Raw genomic sequence first — 18,589 nt, 5'->3', positions numbered from 1 at the left:
CATTTCCTGGCATGGGCTGCTTATCCAGATTGAAACTAAATTGTCAGCTCATATGGGCTGTTATTTATAAATCCAGGAACTGTTTATGTTCATTAGGCTGTTGATTTTCTAAACTATGCAACAACACAAATACAAACTGCCCTGTGTCATTGCTGCACTTGATTTTAATTTCCACACACACACCACCCCCTCCTTCCAAGTAAACTGAATCTCATTTCTTGCCACCGGTAATACTACTTTGATGCAGACTTCTTCTTTTTTTATGTTTCTTTTCCAAATACAATGTGGATAATGGGTACAGCCCTAGAATGACTGAGAACTTAGTCCAATATTTTTTTAAAAGTTCCATACTGTATGTTTTATCCATTTCTGTGCTTGCGTCCTATACAGATTATTCATAATCATCAGAATGTATATAATGCTTTCCTCAAATGCTCAAATCACTATGAGGTCCCATCTGCACTGTACATTTAAAGCATTCTCATCCCACTTTAAACAGCCATGGCTCCCCCTAAAGAATCCTGGGAACTGTGGTTTGTTAAGGGCCCTGAGAGTGGTTAGGAGGCCCCCTCCCCCTCACAGAACTTCAGTTCCCAGAGTTCCCTGGGCAAAGGGATTGATGGTTAAGCCATTGCTTTCACTGACTATCCCCTCCCACACACAGCCACCAGGCCTGGGGCTGTGCCTACCGTCTAGTTCTGCGAGGTTCTCCTAATCTTTGCATTGCTTCCGCGTTCATTTGTTTTTAAAGTCCTCGTGAAAATTCACCACCATCTCTGCTCAGATTTCTCAGATTTTTGTGTATAGTTTTGCCTGGTGTGCACATTTTCACAAGCAGTTTCCCTCTTATATTATGTATTTGATTTCTATCCCTCTTCCTCCCAAAGTGGGCAAACAATAACATAGTAAATTAAAGCGGGAAAAGGGCATACTGTACTTAAAATAAAATATTCAAAACAATTAAAACCATCTAAAAATACTTTTAAATAGTTTCTCAAATGCAGTTTATACGATATTTTATGTGTACACGTGTGTGTTTATAAGCACTTTACCCATATATCTTCAGTTTTGCCTTCATTATTTGATTGGGTGAACTGCATCACTAAATTTTGAGACTAAGCCTACGTACGCATAACTGGTGTAACCACATTTTGTGCTCCTTCTTCCTTGTGCCTCCCTGTGTTCATTTTTAGATTGTAAGCACCTTTGGGCAGAGACCAGTCTTCCAATAAAGCACATTGATAGTGGTATAACAGAAGAAACAAAAATGGTGGTGATATTTGGTTGTGCTGCAGAGTCCAGGACATACCCGCCCCCAGTGTATTTATCCCTGGGCTGCTTCTATCTCAAAAGGCATATTGAGAGCTGAGCCTACTCAAATTCCTAGGTTTAGAGCATGGCTGGAATCTCGGGGAATGAGATGGGGTAGTGTGCAGCAGCAGCAGCAGCAGCAACTGCTATTTGTAGTCATGAAGGTGGCACCTCAGCATTTATTCTCTGGGGCCTGAATGTTCTCTGCTTCCCCATCTGCACAGAGCAAACGAGCAAGCAGGCAGCCTGGCTCCTCTGTTTCATAGCGTTTTGCGCGCGCACACACCCGTCGAATGTAGGCAGAGGAAGGTCAGAGGCACTTGCATCCTCAGATGTCCTTGAGAGGGAGATTCAATCAGGCAGGGAAAGTTGTGGAATTGGATTACGAGATTTGCAATGAAAGTGTGGCACGTGGGTGGGGAGCGGATAGAGGAAGGATAACTGCACTTTCCTCTTCTCCGTTATTCTTGATAATTGTTGGGTGTCTAGAAGAAGTGCAAACTGAATCACAGCGTTTTGCAAATGACACATGCCAGTGAAACATGCTGCACACATTTAGGCCACCCTGAGATATTCAGATGCAGGGCAGTATACAGATGTAATAAATAACAACAACAGCAACAATTTCCCAGAGAACACAACCTCCCCCCTTCCCCACCCTAGGTTGGGGGTTTTTATGCCTTTCTCCAGCCATCCCTTTCCCCAGAGCCATCATATGCATGGAATCTTCCTCCTTCCCAGTGTTTCTACCCCACCATTCCCAGACCATTGGCATTTCTGCTAGGACTGATGAAAGATGGAATCCCAAAACACTGGGCAGGCCGCAGGTTCCCCTGATCTACATAATACTGATTCTGATGACTCACAACATACGCAAGTTGCAAAATATGTTGCTTATGCCATCATCCCCAAACACCATGAAATTTGTAAAGGGGCAGTGGAGCTCAGTGGTAGAGCAGGTGGGCCCAGGTTCCACCCCCAGCATCTCCAGGGAGGCCTGGGAGAAGATGCAACTGTCTGAAAATTCAAGAGAGTTGCTGACAGTCCATGCGTACCAGGGATGGAGTTCCTGTGGTCTCCAGGTGTAGCTAAACTACAGTTCCCCTCTTCCTTGACCATTGGCTGGGGTTGATGGGAACTGGAGTCCCACAATATCTGTAGGGCTACTGGTTCCCCACGCGGTGCAAACAATACTAAGCCGAGTGGACCAACTTCCCACCTTTCTTTAAAACTGGATATCCTGTGTTGTAGGAATTACGAAGGGCTACAACGCAGGGCTAGAGGACCCGTTTTGCATGCAGAAAATCTAACATTCAATCCCAGGCACCTCCAGGCAGGGCTGGGAGTGTTCCTTGGCATGAAATCCTACCAGTCAGTGTTGAGCAAGATGGGCCAATGGCCTGACTTGGCAGAAAGCAAGCTTCCCAAGTTTTTGTAGGTTCACAGCCTTCTAAGCGGAGTTTTTTATACCAGCTCGTATCTATATTGGATCTGCAAAGTACATATGTGCTGTCGTACATACCCAGGATTTATTGGGAGCTAGGGCTCAGCTCCCACTATCATTACCCAGCAGCATACAAAGTGATGAGAACAAGAGCACTTCTGCGCATACATAGATTGCTGCTCTCTTCTCAGCAACATATATATGCCAACAGTGATATTTATGAGAAAGGAAAACTGATCAGAGGGGAAGAGCTTGTGGGATAATTTGGTCACATTAGTTCCTAGGAATGCAATGTTCTTCCAAGCTGTTGAGTTTAAAATTGACGTGTGCCACAAATATGATCAGAATGTAAGAAGAGTCCTTTCAGAAACACACACTGGCCAGCTCAGCTCATTTCCTTAGAACTGTACGCCTTGTGCATGCCAAACGTTAAGCTGGTGCAGCCTTCGGAGGAGCATGTCCATCCAGCCTAGTTCTGGGTCTGCTGCAAGTGGTGGCAGCTCTCCATGGTCGGAGCAACAGGGAGACGGTGGCCTTTGGCTTCTTTGCTGACCCAGGATTCTTTTTTTTAATTTATTTTTAATGGGTTGCTGGGGATTAAACCTGGGTCCCCCCCTCCCTGCATGCCAAATAGGTATTCCACCACTGAATTCTCCAAAGATGTAGAATATTATTATTACCATTGGCGGTAAAGCAGGAGAGAATGTCAAGAGACGAACTTTGGGTTGCATAGTAATGCCAGGAGAAGCTGGAGGCTTTTCTCGCAGTATCTGCTCTGAATTTATTAGGAACTTCAAGCAAATGTTGACACCAGAGCCCACCGCACCCTCAGATTTTTGCATGAAAACAAATGTGTGTGTTGTCCATTTGGGTTGCTTTAAGAGCATTCATGGAGGAGAATGCAATCCGTGGCGATGAGACATGATGTCTGTGCTCTTCCTTCATGGCCAGAGGCTTCTGAAAACCAGTTGCTGGAAACTGCAGGAGAGGAGAGTTGCTCTTGTGCTCGAGTCCTGCTTGCCGATTCTCCATTGGGGCATCTAGCTGGCTGCTGTGAGAACAGGATGCTGGACTAGATGGGCCATTGGCCTGATCCAGCAGGCTCTTCTTAACCTTCCTCAGTTCGCTTCATCAAATGCTTGTAGTGCAACCCTCAGCTGTCAGGCATGATTTTATATGCATGATTGCAAAGGGAAGAGAAATGGGAAAGTGGGAGTTTAGTGGCAATAAAATGCAGAAAAAGAAAAAAGATACAGCCTGTGACAATTCATTCTGAGCTTAAATGCATGCAGAGTAAGCACTATGGTCGTTTGCAACATCAGTAACAGGTGATATAGTAATCTTCAAGGCTGCTTTCAGAGAGACACTCCCCCCCCCCCAAGCTTATCTGACACTCTGTAGAGTTGCTGATCTAAATGATGACTATTTCAGTGAAATCTTGGCTCAGGGATCAAACTTCTGGGGAAGCCAGAAGTGTACTTCTTAACCGCGCCCACACATTGTTCCCAGATTCCTATGAATGCAAAAACATCTAAGCAGATTTATCCTAAATTTGGTCAAAAGGCATGGTGACATGAGCCTTCCATGTCCAGTCTGTGCTTCTGCTAGAAGGAATTTGTATACATTGCTCTAAAGCAGGGATAGGCAACCTAAGGCCTGTGGGCAGCCCAATCGCCTTCTCAGTCCGACCTGCGGACGGTCCGGGAATCAGCTTGTTTTTACATGAGTAGAATGTGTTATTTAAAAGGCATCTCTGGGTTATTTGCTGGGCATAGGAATTTGTTCACCCCCCCCCCCAAATATATATATATATAGTCGTCCCCCCCATAGTCTGAGGGTCGGTGGACCGGCCCACACCTGAAAAAGATTGCTGACCCCTGCTCTAAAGCCTCATAAACATTCTGATCTATCAAAAGACCGCCTTTAGAAGAGGTGTAGTTTTTGGAAAGGCAGAACTGGTGCCATTGATGGGGTGCAGGATTGATGGGGTGGGGCAAAAGTGGATCCTTTGCAAGATCCAGAATAAGAAAGGGGGGGCTAGGACCATGGCCTCCACATGCAGTGGAAAAGGAGCTTGTGTATATGGTGACACCGTTCTGGGAGTGGAATGATCACTTTCTCTTCACAGGGAGTTTTTACAAAAGGAAGTTTTGGAAAACATGGTCCACCAACTGCAGGTTAGACCACATTTTTCAAAACTTCCTTTTGTAAAAACTCCGTGAAGAGAAAAGTAGCTCAGCAAGGAATTGCTGGCACTGTAACCTAGGGGTGGCCAACCTGTTTGGGCTATTGAGCACATTTGGAATTTTGAGAACGTGCTTGTGGGCACCAGGCACAATATGGCTGCTGGGTCAGTGTGCAGAGCCCACAATGGCAGCCACATCTAATGGGAGAAAGACAGGACCACAAAAGTGGGTCGTCCCGTCCCCCCCGCATAAAGTACCTCAACAATGGGGGGTGGGGAAGGCATCTACATCAGCCACCACCAGACTCCCTCAAGGAAATAAACTCTTTGCATCTTTCCTCTGTTTCCTGGCATCCAGTGAAATGTGGGCAAGTTAAAAAGGATGTATGTTCAGTGCATAAGACTTGGGTCACATCTATATTATACAAACATAAATTTAAAGCATATGACTTCCCCCACTCCCCAGAAATCATGGGAGCTGCAGTCAGTTAAGGGTACTGGGAATAGCAGTTCTACAAAGGGCCAACTACAGTTCCTGAGATTCTTTGGGGCAGGAAGCCAAGACAGTTAAAGATGCTTTAAATGTATGGTGTGGATTGAGTCAGTGCAAACAAAACTGAGCAGGAAGAATCTTGAATATGTTGTGGATTTTTGGGGGGGGGTTACTGAGATCTTTTGTGGGCGCTAAAGGAAGCACTGGCCTAGCTCAGCAAAACATTTCACATTTCCCCCCAGGGTCGCTGCACTCGAGAAAACTGCAAATACCTTCATCCTCCGCCGCACTTAAAAACACAACTTGAAATCAACGGACGCAACAACCTGATCCAGCAAAAGACAGCCGCAGCCATGTTTGCACAGCAAATGCAGTTCATGCTACCGGGAGCACAATTGCAGCCAATTGTAAGTTGCCTTGCAAACCCATTTTTGCAACAGTGATTTCACATCCTAGTCTGCAGCCAATCCTTGCCCACGATTTAAGCATTCTGATGTTACACTTAACTGATGCAACACATAACCATGGTTAAGGAAGAGGACACTTGGTGCTACAATCTGTACAGGACACTTATAGTCCATAAATGCATAAAACACAAGTTACTCTTGTAAGAAGTACCATTTAGTTTTGGGATGACTCCTGTTCGGCATGAATTGTAAAATATGGGGTGAATGGTTTAACTTTCACCTTTTAAAGCCCTTAATGGTTTAGAATCAGGTAACTTGAACAACCTCCTTCACTCCTTCCATCTTGCATGTCCCTTATGGCTTCATAAACCTTCTGAGCTGCCCCAGCCATCCCTCAATATTTTCAGACAGGCCTTGGTAAAATACCTCTTTTTCTACAGCCTTTATTGTAAATTGGACTGCAGTGTGTTCATCTTTTTTGGGGCTATTATGTATGTGCTGGCTTTTTTTAAAAAAAATAGTTTTTATTAAGGTTTTTCATCTTACAAAGCAAACAGATAAGCAGGGAAAGGTGCATATATTGTCTCCACTTCCAATCCATAGTCATTTTCAAGTGATGTGCTGGCTTCTTAAAGAGTATTCTGCACTATGGATGTCTGAAACATTTTTAAATTGTCTTTGTATTTCCCAAGTTGAGCTGGCCCCAGTTTTAAGCCGAACTGAGACTCCTGTTTATGATGTTCTTCATTTTTTTTTATAGAAAAAGTAAAATTATATGCCAAAGCAACTCAAATTCTCAGCTAAGAAAACATGGAGTTATGGAGTTCAACTTCAATGTATTTTGCAAGAGTGTGTGTATTTGTTTATTTTTGCAAGGTTCTCAGTCTGTAAGGCATGTGTAGGTGTTCAGGAACCCTCAGAGGCATTGTGGGTGGCAATAAATTTTCAGAACCCAGGGGGCAAACAAAGAATGTTTAAACCACAAGTTCTGCTTTCCTGAATAAATCATTCTTGTCAGACACATTAAAAAGTGTGTCCATTTCCCAACCCGCTCCTTGGTGGTGCTTTTCAGCAATCAGAACAAGGAACCTCATCCAATAATCCAGATATCCTCCAGGCAGAGATGGACAAAACAGTAACTTGCACCGTGACAAAACTTGTCTGGAGGAAGATTGGTCTAAACTTCTGGGATCACACAACCCACCCACTCAACACCAACCCATAAAATCCAGTTTATGTTAGTGAGACACAGTAACATAACACAACAAAACTCACTGAGCTCAGATGCCCGTTGAAAAATTTGGGGCCCCTTCATCAGGTTTAGCTCGCTGACAATTCGTGTCAGGATTTGGCCTAATGCAATTACCTGTGACCGGGTTACAAAGGCCTTAAAATAGACCAAACAATTGAATACTGGTGGAACAAGGACAGGTTCTACAACAGTTGTATAAAAGGCAACTGATTTGCAATGCTCTGATTTGAGTCTGCTGTGGTCACATTGTGTAGGGTGGGGAACCAAGTCATTTTACAAAGGCCTGTTTTCACTCTCACTTTGAGACTGGGTGGCGTGGGATACTGACACAGCTCACAGACCAGAATATAAATCTTAAATTAGGACTGAAGCATCTCATTCAGAGATAGCCAGTATGGTGTGCTGTAGATGTTGTAGGACCACAACTCTCATCACCCCCAACCAGCTTGGCCAGCCAATGGTCAGGAATGATTTCAGTTTGTAGTCTAGCCATACCTGGAGGGTGTCCAGTTGGCTTTCCCTGGTCTGAGTAATGGGGAGGAGGGTTGTGACGGACAGCTGAACCAGACCAGCATCTGGTGCTGCAATCCCCCTGAAATGAGCCTCCCTCTGATTGGCTGTCAAGACAGACAGTCAGAGGTGGGCGGAGCCAGCACTTTGGGCAGGTGAACAAAAGGTGCCATTTCTGAGGGAGAGTGTCAGTTAGAGCTGGATTTGGGATGGGGGACAGGGAGCAGGAGAGGGTTTGTCTGAGGGAGAATTGGCTCTGAGGAGAATACCTGTAGCTAGAGGGAAGCTAAGCCGTGGCTTAGAGAGGGAGGCCGTGTGGAGCGTCTTGGGAGAGGATTCAGACAGGAGTTAGAGTGGAGGGCTGAGTCTGAGGCAGGAGCTGGGGGGACAGGGACTCCCTGGGGCTCATTCCTGTCAGGAACAGAGGGTACCTCTAGGTAAAGAAGACCCCCAAACCAGAAAGAAGGGGTGAGGGGATCCCTCAGGTCTGTTACACTAACTGGAATACTTCAAGGAGGGGGTTGCTAAGGGAGAGGGGAACTGGCAAAAAGCACCCCTCGCTCATGAAACAAATGAATAAATGATAAAGGAAGCTGTGCTGTGTTAAAAGTATTAACCTGCCATGATTAAGCAAAAGGACCCAGAGAGAAGTAACAGAAATTGAAGTATAACAGCTGATTTCTGAGTAACAAGTTTAAGAAAGGCTGTCCCTATACTGCTGTGTTTAAGCCTGTGACATCATTGTATTCAAGTGATAAGTTAACTTCTATCTGAAAGAACGCATCTCCTGACCCAACTTTGTTTCACAAACTTCTTATTTCTGTTAATAAAACTTTTTTTGTTTGTTCAGCTCCTGCCTAAGGCTCTAAATCACTTAAGTTTTCCCTCGCACAAGATCCCCACAAGATAGCCTGTGGTAAATTATAGACATTCATTTAATTGGCATACCATGAGGTGGGGGCAGTTAGCAGGCTAGGTCCACTACTTTATTGGTGGCTAATGGTGGGATCCGCTAGAAGGAATTATTGGTTTGTTTTGGTTTATTTTATTGTGTACTTTTTATATTGTATTTTTATGTTGTGAACCGCCCTGAGATCTATGGATGAAGGGCGGAATCATCATCATCACATCTAAAAACAGGGGTGAAGAACCTTATTTCTCTCTGGGAGGCAGGGGCTGCAGTCTGCCTGAGGGGTATATGCTGATATTGTAGAAAGGAAAAGTTGATGGGGCAATTTCCCTATCAGGAAAGATTACAGCATGGGGGAGGACGTTAGTTTAGAGCAGTGGTTTTCAAGCAGGGTGCCGTGGCCCCCTGGGGTGCCTTGAATGATGGTCAGGAGTCGGGACAACCCTGGCCTCTGTCTCTCTTCCCTCCCTCCTCTGATGCCCTCTCACATCTCTGCCTCCCAAAGGCTTGCACAGCTGTTTGTTGCAGCAGCCCTGGCTACAAGCTCCGCAGGCGAATGGTGCCTCTGGGAGGCCCCTCTCTTTGGGGCAGGGGGGCGCAGCTCAGAGACCAGGGGCTGCTGCTAGAGGACTTCCAAGGAGAGTGGAAAGGAGAGGCGGCTGAGGGAACACTCCACAAGGGAGGGTGTTCAAAAAGGGGTGAGGGACTGCCAGCTCTGCAGGCAAGGGGGGACATTACTGAGCTCCTGAGCCCCACAGGGGTGCTGCAGAAAGAAGGTAGTCCGTCAAGGAAGCCGTGGACTCAAAAAGGTTGAAAACCTTTGGTTTAGAGAAATTGTGAATAAGAGGTAACACGAAGGAAGTGTATAACATTATGCATGGCATTGAGAAAGTGGATAGAGAAAGAATTATTTTTCTTGTAACACTAGAATACATAGCCATCCAATGAAAAGTGAATGTTGGAAGATTCAGGACAGAAAAAAGAAAGTGCCTCTTCTTACACTGCATAGTTAAACTATGGAACTCTCTCCCCCAGGAGACAGTGATGGCCTCCAACTGGGATGCCTTTAAAAGAGGATTAGACAAATTCATGGAGGAGGAGGAAGAGGCTATCAGTGGCTAATAGCCAGGATGGCTATGCTCTTCCTCCACTGTCAAAGGCAGTACATTTCTGAATCCTAGTTGCTAGAAATTGCAGGAGAGGATAGTGCTCTTGTGCTCAGGTTCTGCTTTTCTTAGGCTGGCTGGAAGCAAGGCTAATAGTGGGCAGCCAAAAGTGTAATGTAAAACTGAAGTGACGTATTGATTCTAGACATGTGTTGCTTTAAGAAACCCAAAAGGTACCAGCCCTTTTGTCTATGCCAGGGGAGCTTCTTGCCAGCTTATCTGCCATGCGTCTCATGTCCAGAATTGGCTTGATCCCTTAACTCCCACCGGTGAATGCTTAATTGCAAGGTGCAGGGTAGGGGGACTGTGTTAATTGCCCAAGGTGCCTCCTTAATTGTGCTATTAAGCTCTTAATGATCATTGGCTGTTCCTTGTCCATACCGATGAAGATGCTTCTTGTGCTTGAAATGCTCCATGCACATCTGAATCAATGAAAGCAGGAGGAGAAGATCAGAAGAAAACCAAGAGGATTAATAGACTGAGAACAAGAGTCCTCCTCTTAGCCAGTGCAATTGAATCGAACATTTCCAGAGCTGGGGGTACAGGGGGTTGGACACAGGACCAGTGCATTCTTAGACCCTGCTAACTCCATGACCATTGCTTTCTCCTCTTTCTTGGCAGACAACTTTTCCTGTGACTCCTTCGCTTGCAACTAGCCCCACCATGGCATTCAGTCCCTACCTAAGTCACGTCTCTCCTGGAATGGGTTTGGTTCCTGCAGAGCTGTTGCCAAATACACCTGTCCTGGTGTCTGGGAACCCAGCTGTTTCTGTGGCAGGGAGCTCCACTGGGCAGAAAATGATGAGGACAGACAAACTGGAGGTATCTTGCACCCTGTACCAAATGGCAATGGTTGCTTTGCTTAGATGAGGAAGGCAGTTCTTAACCAAATTTAACTGGGCACCTTTTGCCCAAATGTGCTTGCCCTAAGGAAGTTCTGCTGTGAGAGAGGAGAGGGGTCCGGATTCTGAAACCCTTTCTTCGTTATGGCTCGGAACTAATTCCCCATTTTTTGAAGTCTTAGCTATACCAGTTCCTTGAGAACAGTGTAACATGTATCTTGTTTGACCTCTTAATCCAAAGACAAGGAAGCTCTTAAAGCCTTTTTCTTAATTGGCGCTGGAGTACACATCATCCCTTTTTCATAAGTTGAAGATCACTGTTTGCTTAAAATTGCTTCCCAGCTTCTGTCATCTAGTCTGGGTTTGAGAGTTTTGTTGTAAAAAACGGAGTCGAGGGTCACTGGGGCTCAGTCAGAAGGGCTTTCAGGAGTGTTGCTAATAAAGTGGAACTGCCTCTACCTGACCCAAATCCCCAGGACTTGTTTGCAAAACCAAGGAAATCCTGGAGTAAGAGGTTGCTTATTCAGTGCTGTCATCTTTGATCAGCAAACCTTGTTTACATGGGTGGGAGATTCCAGCTGGTTTTATTTCTTCCAGCCCTCCTTGCTCACCATCTCAGGTCTCTACAGGCTGGCACAGAATTCTGAAATCGATGCAACCTTCTATCCCCTAGAAAATAACTGCCCTACCGTTTCAGTAGCTAACAGTGCAGTAGAAAATGGAAGTGAACCAGGAGCCCCTATTAATATAGCGGCTGCACTTCTTCAGTAATATAGGTGTGATCTTGCTTCTGTTGGCTGGGAAGAGCTGTCACTCAGTGGCAGAGAATCTGTAAAGCATGCAGAAGCTCCCAGCAGAGAACAGGGTCTCACAGCCAAGCAGAGCAGGACTTAACCCCTGCTCATCAGCTGGGGATTGTGCCGCAAACCTCTTCCTCAGTGCATTGCTTTTTGCAGTGCCTTGCAAGGTGCTTTGATGTCCCAGCTTCAGAACTTTAAAGCACCTTGCACTTGACATCACACTGATTGCCAGGTGGGTGACACTGTCTGTGATTTGGCCTGTGAGGCCAACCCTGATAAGGATCTGCCCCATAGAGCCAAAAAGTTTCCACAACCCTGCTTTAAATAAACGGGAGGTGCAATGAGACGAAACATGACACTTACAGTGGTACCTCAGGTTACATACGCTTCAGGTTACAGACTCCGCTAACCCAGAAATAGTGCTTCAGGTTAAGAACTTTGCTTCAGGATGAAAACAGAAATCGTGCTCTGGCGGCACAGCAGCAGCAGGAGGCCCCATTAGCTAAAGTGGTGCTTCAGGTTAAGAACAGACCTCCAGAATGAATTAAGTACTTAACCCGAGGTACCACTGTAGTTGAGGGGCAGCTGAGATTTGTCCCCACCCCGCAGCTGTGCTTTTCTTAGCCCTTTGTGTTCACATTAGGAGGAAAATGGAGAAGTGGTTTTTCCTGGGTGTTTTCGTGTGCTTTTCCTGGTCAAATAATGTGGCTTTCTTTTAAGGTTTGCCGGGAGTTTCAGCGTGGCAACTGCACACGTGGCGAGAATGACTGCCGTTATGCTCACCCGATAGATATTGCCATGATAGACACAAATGAGAACACCGTGACGGTGTGCATGGATTACATCAAAGGGCGATGCTCGCGGGAGAAATGCAAGTACTTTCATCCCCCTGCACACCTGCAAGCCAAAATCAAGGCAGCTCAACACCAGGTGAATCAAACCGCTGCAGCCGGAATGGTAAGGGGGCCGTCGCCCAACAAGGCCTTTGCAAAATGTTGTGTGTTTGGCCCACAAGGAGAGAAGGAGGGGCAAGGGGAGTCTCCCCCACCTTTTGTAATAGCATCAGAGTGTCCCATCACATCTCAGCATACACAGTCCAGTCCTGTTTGTGTCAACACACTCTGCACGTTCCCTATACATGGGGGTCCCATATATCCTGGGGCTTTTAAAATGATGCACCAGCCCTTTCAATCCCCTAGAATTGAAAGGGCTTCAAATGTCACAAAATCCACCGTCCCCTGCCAATGTAGAAAATGTCCCCATTTTATTTCTTTGCTTCACATTCAGCCTTAGAAAAAGAGTTTGAAGAACCCAAGAGCATTGCACATGGCATTATCCTGTCTCCCTGACCCCCCCCCAGCTGTGGCTCAGCTGCACAGCTTATAACTGATAGCAGCTTCACACTCAGGGTAGTGGGCCCAAACCTGTGGAACTCTCTGCATAAGGTTGTGCTTCCAAAGGCATGTGGGGTGGGTAAACATGCTTATGTGCCCAGCAAGGAAACCTTACAGTAAACCCTAAATAGCTGTATTTTGCATGCAAAGCACAGTGCTCATTAGATGTTGTCGCTGGAAAGTAAATAAAGCAGGCATCCACCTGAACAGAATCCATGATGCCTGGAAAAATCCAGGAAAACCTGTCACCCTCGACAGGTTCATAGAATTGTAGAGTTGAAGGGATCACAAGGGTCTACTAGTCCAACCCCTGCGATGCAGGAATCTTTTGCCCAATGTGGGGTTTGAACCCACAACCCCCAGATTAAGAATCTCATGCTCTACTGACTGAGCTATCCATCATGAGCCATCCTGCCAGTCAGTTGTTGGACTGCAACTCCCATCACCCATCCCTGTTGGCCGTGCTTGTTGGGGCTGGTGGGAGCTGGAATCCAACACAGGTTCTCATCCTCTGTGGTAAGGAGAGGCAAAAAAGGCTTTTTAAAATGGTGTGTGAGTGTTTGAGTTCAGGGGAAGGAAGGGAAAGGCTGAATAATTTATTGTTGTTATTTATCTATGCCCATTAAAAACAGTTTAACACACATTAAAATCACATGAATAATCTGGATCCTAAAAATATGCGCCTCAGGAGTCAAAGAGTCAGGGGTTAAAGAGGTGTGTCTTCAGCACCCAGCGAATTCTGCAGCGGTGGTGCCAGGTGTACCTCAGTGGGAAGGGCATCCACAGCTCAGGAGGGGCAGGGGGCATGGGAGATGGCTGTGCTACAATTTGGGATCTCCCTGTGAAACAGACTGGCAGAAGAGATAGAGCAGATGAAAGGAAGAGCTTCTTCACACTCAGCACGGTAAGCCATGGCATTTACTGCCACGGAGTGTGGTGGCAACCACTGTTTCTGTAGCTTTGAAAGATGATTTGACAAATCCATGACAATCAGGAGAGTTCGCTTGGTGGTTGTTACTCATGAGGATTGCATGGATCTGCCACATCCAAACGACCAGTTGCTTTGGACAAGCCACGGCAAAGGCCTGTTGCCATCATGCCCTGCCCAGCTTCACAGGGGGAGCTGATGGGCCAGTGTTGGAAACACAGTGGGTTCTGTCCAATGCTAGTCCTGCTCCAAGAAGACCCACTGGAATTAATGGACATGGCTAACTTGGGTCCATTGATTGTAATGAGTCCACTCCGAGCATAATTCAGTTGGATACGACCCAACGTCAGCCTAGAGCAGCCTTCCCCAATTTGGTGCTGCAGTTCCCATCAGCGCCACTCAGCACAGCCCTACAATCCTGATGGGTGATGGAAACAGTGCTGCTGCTAGCTGGGACTGGTGAGAGTTGGATTCTGAAACAGTTGGAGGGAACAGGCTGGGGTAGGCTTGACTTGATGGCTCAAGAGGACCCATAGAATCATAGAGTTGGAAGAGACCACAAGGGCCATCGAGTCCAACCCCCTGCCAAGCAGGAAACACCATCAGAGCACTCCTGACATATGGTTGTCAAGCCTCTGCTTAAAGACCTCCAAAGAAGGAGACTCCACCACACTCCTTGGCAGCAAATTCCACTCTCGAACAGCTCTTACTGTCAGGAAGTTCTTCCTAATGTTTAGGTGGAATCTTCTTTCTTGTAGTTTGGATCCATTGCTCCGTGTCCGCTTCTCTGGAGCAGCAGAAAACAATCTTTCTCCCTCCTCTATGTGACATCCTTTTCTATATTTGAACATGGCTATCATATCACCCCTTAACCTCCTCTTCTCCAGGCTAAACATGCCCAGCTCCCTTAGCTGTTCCTCATAAGGCATCGTTTCCAGGCCTTTGACCATTTTGGTTGCCCTCCTCTGGACACGTTCCAGTTTGTCAGTGTCCCTCTTGAACTGTGGCGCCCAGAACTGGACACAGTACTCCAGGTGAGGTCTGACCAGAGCAGAATACAGTGGCACTATTAGTTCCCTTGATCTAGATGCTATACTCCTATTGATGCAGCCCAGAATTGCATTGGCTTTTTTAGCTGCCGCATCACACTGTTGGCTCATGTCAAGTTTGTGGTCCACCAAGACTCCTAGATCCTTTTCACATGTACTGCTCTCAAGCCAGGTGTCACCCATCTTGTATTTGTGCCTCTCATTTTTTTTGCCCAAGTGCAATACTTTACATTTCTCCCTGTTAAAATTCATCTTGTTTGTTTTGGCTCAGTTCTCTAATCTGTCAAGGTCATTTTGAAGTGTGATCCTGTCCTCTGGGGTGTTAGCCACCCCTCCCAGTTTGGTGTCATCTGCAAATTTGATCAGGATGCCCTTGAGTCCATCATCCAAGTCGTTGATAAAGATGTTGAATAAGACCGGGCCCAAGACAGAACCCTGTGGCACCCCACTAGTCACTCTTCTCCAGGATGAAGAGGAACCATTGATGAGCACCCTTTGGGTTCGGTCAGTCAGCCAGTTACAAATCCACTGAGTGGTAGCATAGTCAAGACCGCATTTTACCAGCTTCTTTACAAGAATATCATGAGGCACCTTGTCAAATGCCTTGCTGAGATCAAGGTAGGCTACATCCACTGCGTTCCCTTCATCTACCAGGCTTGTAATTCTGTCAAAAAATGACATCAGGTTAGTCTGACATGACTTATTTTTCAGAAATCCATGCTGACTATTGGTGATCACAGCATTCCTTTCTAGGTGCTCACAGACTGTTTGCTTAATGATCTGCTCCAGAATCTTCCCTGGTATTGATGTCAGACTGACTGGGCGGTAATTATTTGGGTCCTCTCTTTCCCCCTTTTTGAAAATAGGGACAACATTTGCCCTCCTCCAGTCTGCCGGGACTTCGCCTGTTCTCCAGGAATTCTCAAAGATGACTGCCAGTGGTTCTGAGATCACATCTGCCAGTTCTTTTAATACTCTTGGATGCAGTTCATCTGGCCCTGGAGACTTGAATATATCTAAACTAGCCAAGTGTTCTTGTACTATCTCCTTAGTTATTCTGGGCTGTGTTTCCTCTGCTGAATCATTTGCTCCAAATTCTTCAGGTCGGGCATTGTTTTCTTTATCGGAGAAGACTGAGGCAAAGAAGGCGTTGAGGAGTTCAGCCCTTTCTGTGTCCCCTGTTTGCATTTCACCATCTTCTCCTCTGAGTGACCCCACTGTTTCTTTGTTCTTCCTTTTGCTACGAACATACCCATAAAAGCCTTTTTTCTTGCTTTTAACCTCTCTAGCAAGCCTGAGTTCATTCTGTGCTTTAGCTTTTCTGACTTTGTGTCTACACGTGCTGGCTATTTGTTTGAATTCCTCTTTGGTACACATTTTTTGTACACATCCTTTTTTAATCTTAACTCAGTTAAAAGTTCTTTAGATAGCCACCCTGGCTTCTTTAGGCACCTTCCATGTTTCCGTCTCATTGGTATTGCCTGAAGTTGTGCTTTTACTATCTCCCTCTTAACAAACTCCCAGCCATCATGAACTCCCTTTCCTTTTAGTATTACTGTCCATGGGATCTCACCCAGCACTTCCCTAAGTTTTATGAAGTCGGCTTTCTTAAAGTCAAGAAATTGAGTCCTAGTATGCTTGGCTGCTCCTTTCCGCTGTATAGTAAACTTCAGAAGAGCATGATCACTCGCGCCTAATGATCCTTCCACTTCTACCCCACTAACCAGGTCATCAACATTGGTTAGGACCAGATCTAAAATGGCTGTTCCTCTTGTTGCTTCTCCCACTTTCTGGACAATGAAGTTGTCTGCAAGGCCAGTGAGGAATCTGTTTGACCTTATGCTCTTGGCTGAGTTTGACATCCAACAAATATCCGGGTAATTGAAGTCCCCCATTACTACTATCTCCCTTCCCTTTGCATGCTTGGCCATCTGTTCCAGGAAGGCATCATCTATGTCCTCTTAGGACCCTTTGTATGTTCCTGTGTGTCAATGCCTGCTGTAATGCTCGTTTCTGCACTGCCCTGTTTATCATTAAGTTGTGGGAGAAAGAGCATGTCACTGTGGCTCTTCTTGTCTTGAGAAAGATTGCTGCTTAAAGACCGGCACTTGAGTCTAAGCACTCTTACTCAGAATGAGTCTTTGGAACCATCAGCTCACAGCACTCTTTGTTGGTCAGAGCTAATTCCTGACTTCTTAACTGTGACCCTGCTGGTCCCAGCTGCATCTTTAATTCATGCCGTCCCTTCCCGGTGCAAACATCCAACTTGCCTTTCTGGTGTGCCCTTAATGAGCCTGTTTAAACTATTTATCGATCTCTAAAGTCGCCAGGTTCTTGCTACCCAAATAGCTTTGCATTATTCATTGCCTTCCTTTCAAGGCTCCGTGTTTGCCTTGTACCTCTTGAGTTTGGGGACAGCCTTACCAGTCAGAGAACAGAAGTTGCTAGGCTACCAAAACAAACCCCAAGAAGCTGCCATCTTGCCCACACATGCCTGTGCTTAGCCGTTTGTGGCACATTGACAGGCAAAATGGAAAAAGGGGAGAGCATGAGGAACGCATGAAAAATACAACTTTTTTAAAAAAAGTTTTTTTAAAAAAGAAAAAAGAAAACAAAAAAACTTTTGCAGCAAGCTTTTCAGCACCCAAAATGCAAACAATTTAACAATGTATTATAATAATAATTATCTGAATTATTTGGGAATTTGTAACCAGTTCTCAGTACTTGATGGAAAATGGGACCCCCATAAAGTTCTCTCAGGTTCCAGGTGTTTCTGCATCTACCCTGCAGCAAAGGCAAAGCAAACCTTGATGTGTTACTTCAGTTGTCACAGGGCTCTCCACTGTGCATGTGTCATCTGTTTTTTTTAATATATTGTATAATTCACTCATTTTATTTTGTTTTGTTTTCCTCACTTGCTCCACAATGTCCGCTCTCTTTTTTGATGCATTTCTGCTTGCTGTTTTTTCTGTTGTTGTGCTTGAACCCCGATCCCCTTCCTTGGCTCATTACCATCATGTGCTCGCTGCCTGCTAATTAAGACTCAGCCAGCTGTCCGATCACTGAAGCGACCCCTCGAGGCAACCTTTGACCCGGTACTTGGACCTCTCACCTTCTCGCTTTGCATGTCACCATCTTTAGACTTCATGGAATACATCTCTCTTTCTCTCTGTGTGTCTTTCTCTGTCTTTCTCATATCTGTTGTATATTGTGTGTTACCTAAGGAGAGTGCCCATCAGACAGGAAATAATGTCCCATTCACTCCACTGTCCCACCAAAGGAAACTTTGCAACCTCTGGCTTAATTGAAAACCATTTTTCGGTGACGGAAGGTGCCTTTCACCACCCTCCTCCTCCAAAAAGACCAGATGTGGTTATGGAGCAATGCAATTATCACAGTGTTTTTCAATCAGTCTGTTTTCAAACAGCGACAGCTGCCACATTTTTATAGCACGGAACACAGAAGGTTCCATTTCACACCTTTGGTCTGAAATGTCTCAGGGGAAGCCTTCAAGGAGTTTCAGTGGCAGGGAGCCGAGGGCCCAGCCAAGGCCCACACTTCGGTGGGCACATTGCCACCCTAATTGCTGCTCACATGCCAATGCACAGACACAACTCGGAATGCTTGGGAGTTCTCTGGCTTGCTTGGCATAATTTGGTGGCAGGTTTGAGCAGCAAACCTTCATTAGGAATTGTGTCCAAACCTAGCCTTCCGTTGACAAAAGACACAATTCAGACAGCAGAGAGGGGTCTAGTTCCTGGCTTTTGAATCTGATCAGTTTTGTATTATCTGCTCTGCTCTACAGTAGGCACTTTGGAATTTCAGAAGAAGCCCTTCCCAAGATGATACCGAACACCATTCATGGGGGTGGGTGGGTTTACTCAGGACTGAACCTGGG

General features: G+C 45.8%; 1 protein-coding gene across 5 annotated transcripts in view; it reads left to right on the top strand.

The window, feature by feature from the left end:
• The window catches only part of MBNL3 (muscleblind like splicing regulator 3), a 117,684-nt gene that overhangs the window by 81,386 nt on the left and 17,709 nt on the right, over positions 1-18,589 (top strand). For 3 of the 5 annotated variants that reach the window (XM_053373819.1, XM_053373815.1, XM_053373814.1), the window contains exons 2-5: positions 5,676-5,840; positions 10,300-10,500; positions 12,041-12,277; positions 17,733-17,786. In XM_053373819.1, the coding sequence (XP_053229794.1) occupies positions 5,676-5,840; positions 10,300-10,500; positions 12,041-12,277; positions 17,733-17,786 (657 nt within the window). The remainder of the gene's footprint in view (positions 1-5,675; positions 5,841-10,299; positions 10,501-12,040; positions 12,278-17,732; positions 17,787-18,589) is intronic. The other 2 variants (XM_053373818.1, XM_053373816.1) reach the window with 1 other exon arrangement.

The sequence above is a fragment of the Podarcis raffonei genome, chromosome Z, assembly GCF_027172205.1.
Source record: "Podarcis raffonei isolate rPodRaf1 chromosome Z, rPodRaf1.pri, whole genome shotgun sequence".
Classification (NCBI taxonomy): Eukaryota; Metazoa; Chordata; class Lepidosauria; order Squamata; family Lacertidae; genus Podarcis; species Podarcis raffonei.
Note: the sequence above shows the minus strand (reverse complement) of the source record. Positions and strands in the feature narration are given on the sequence as shown.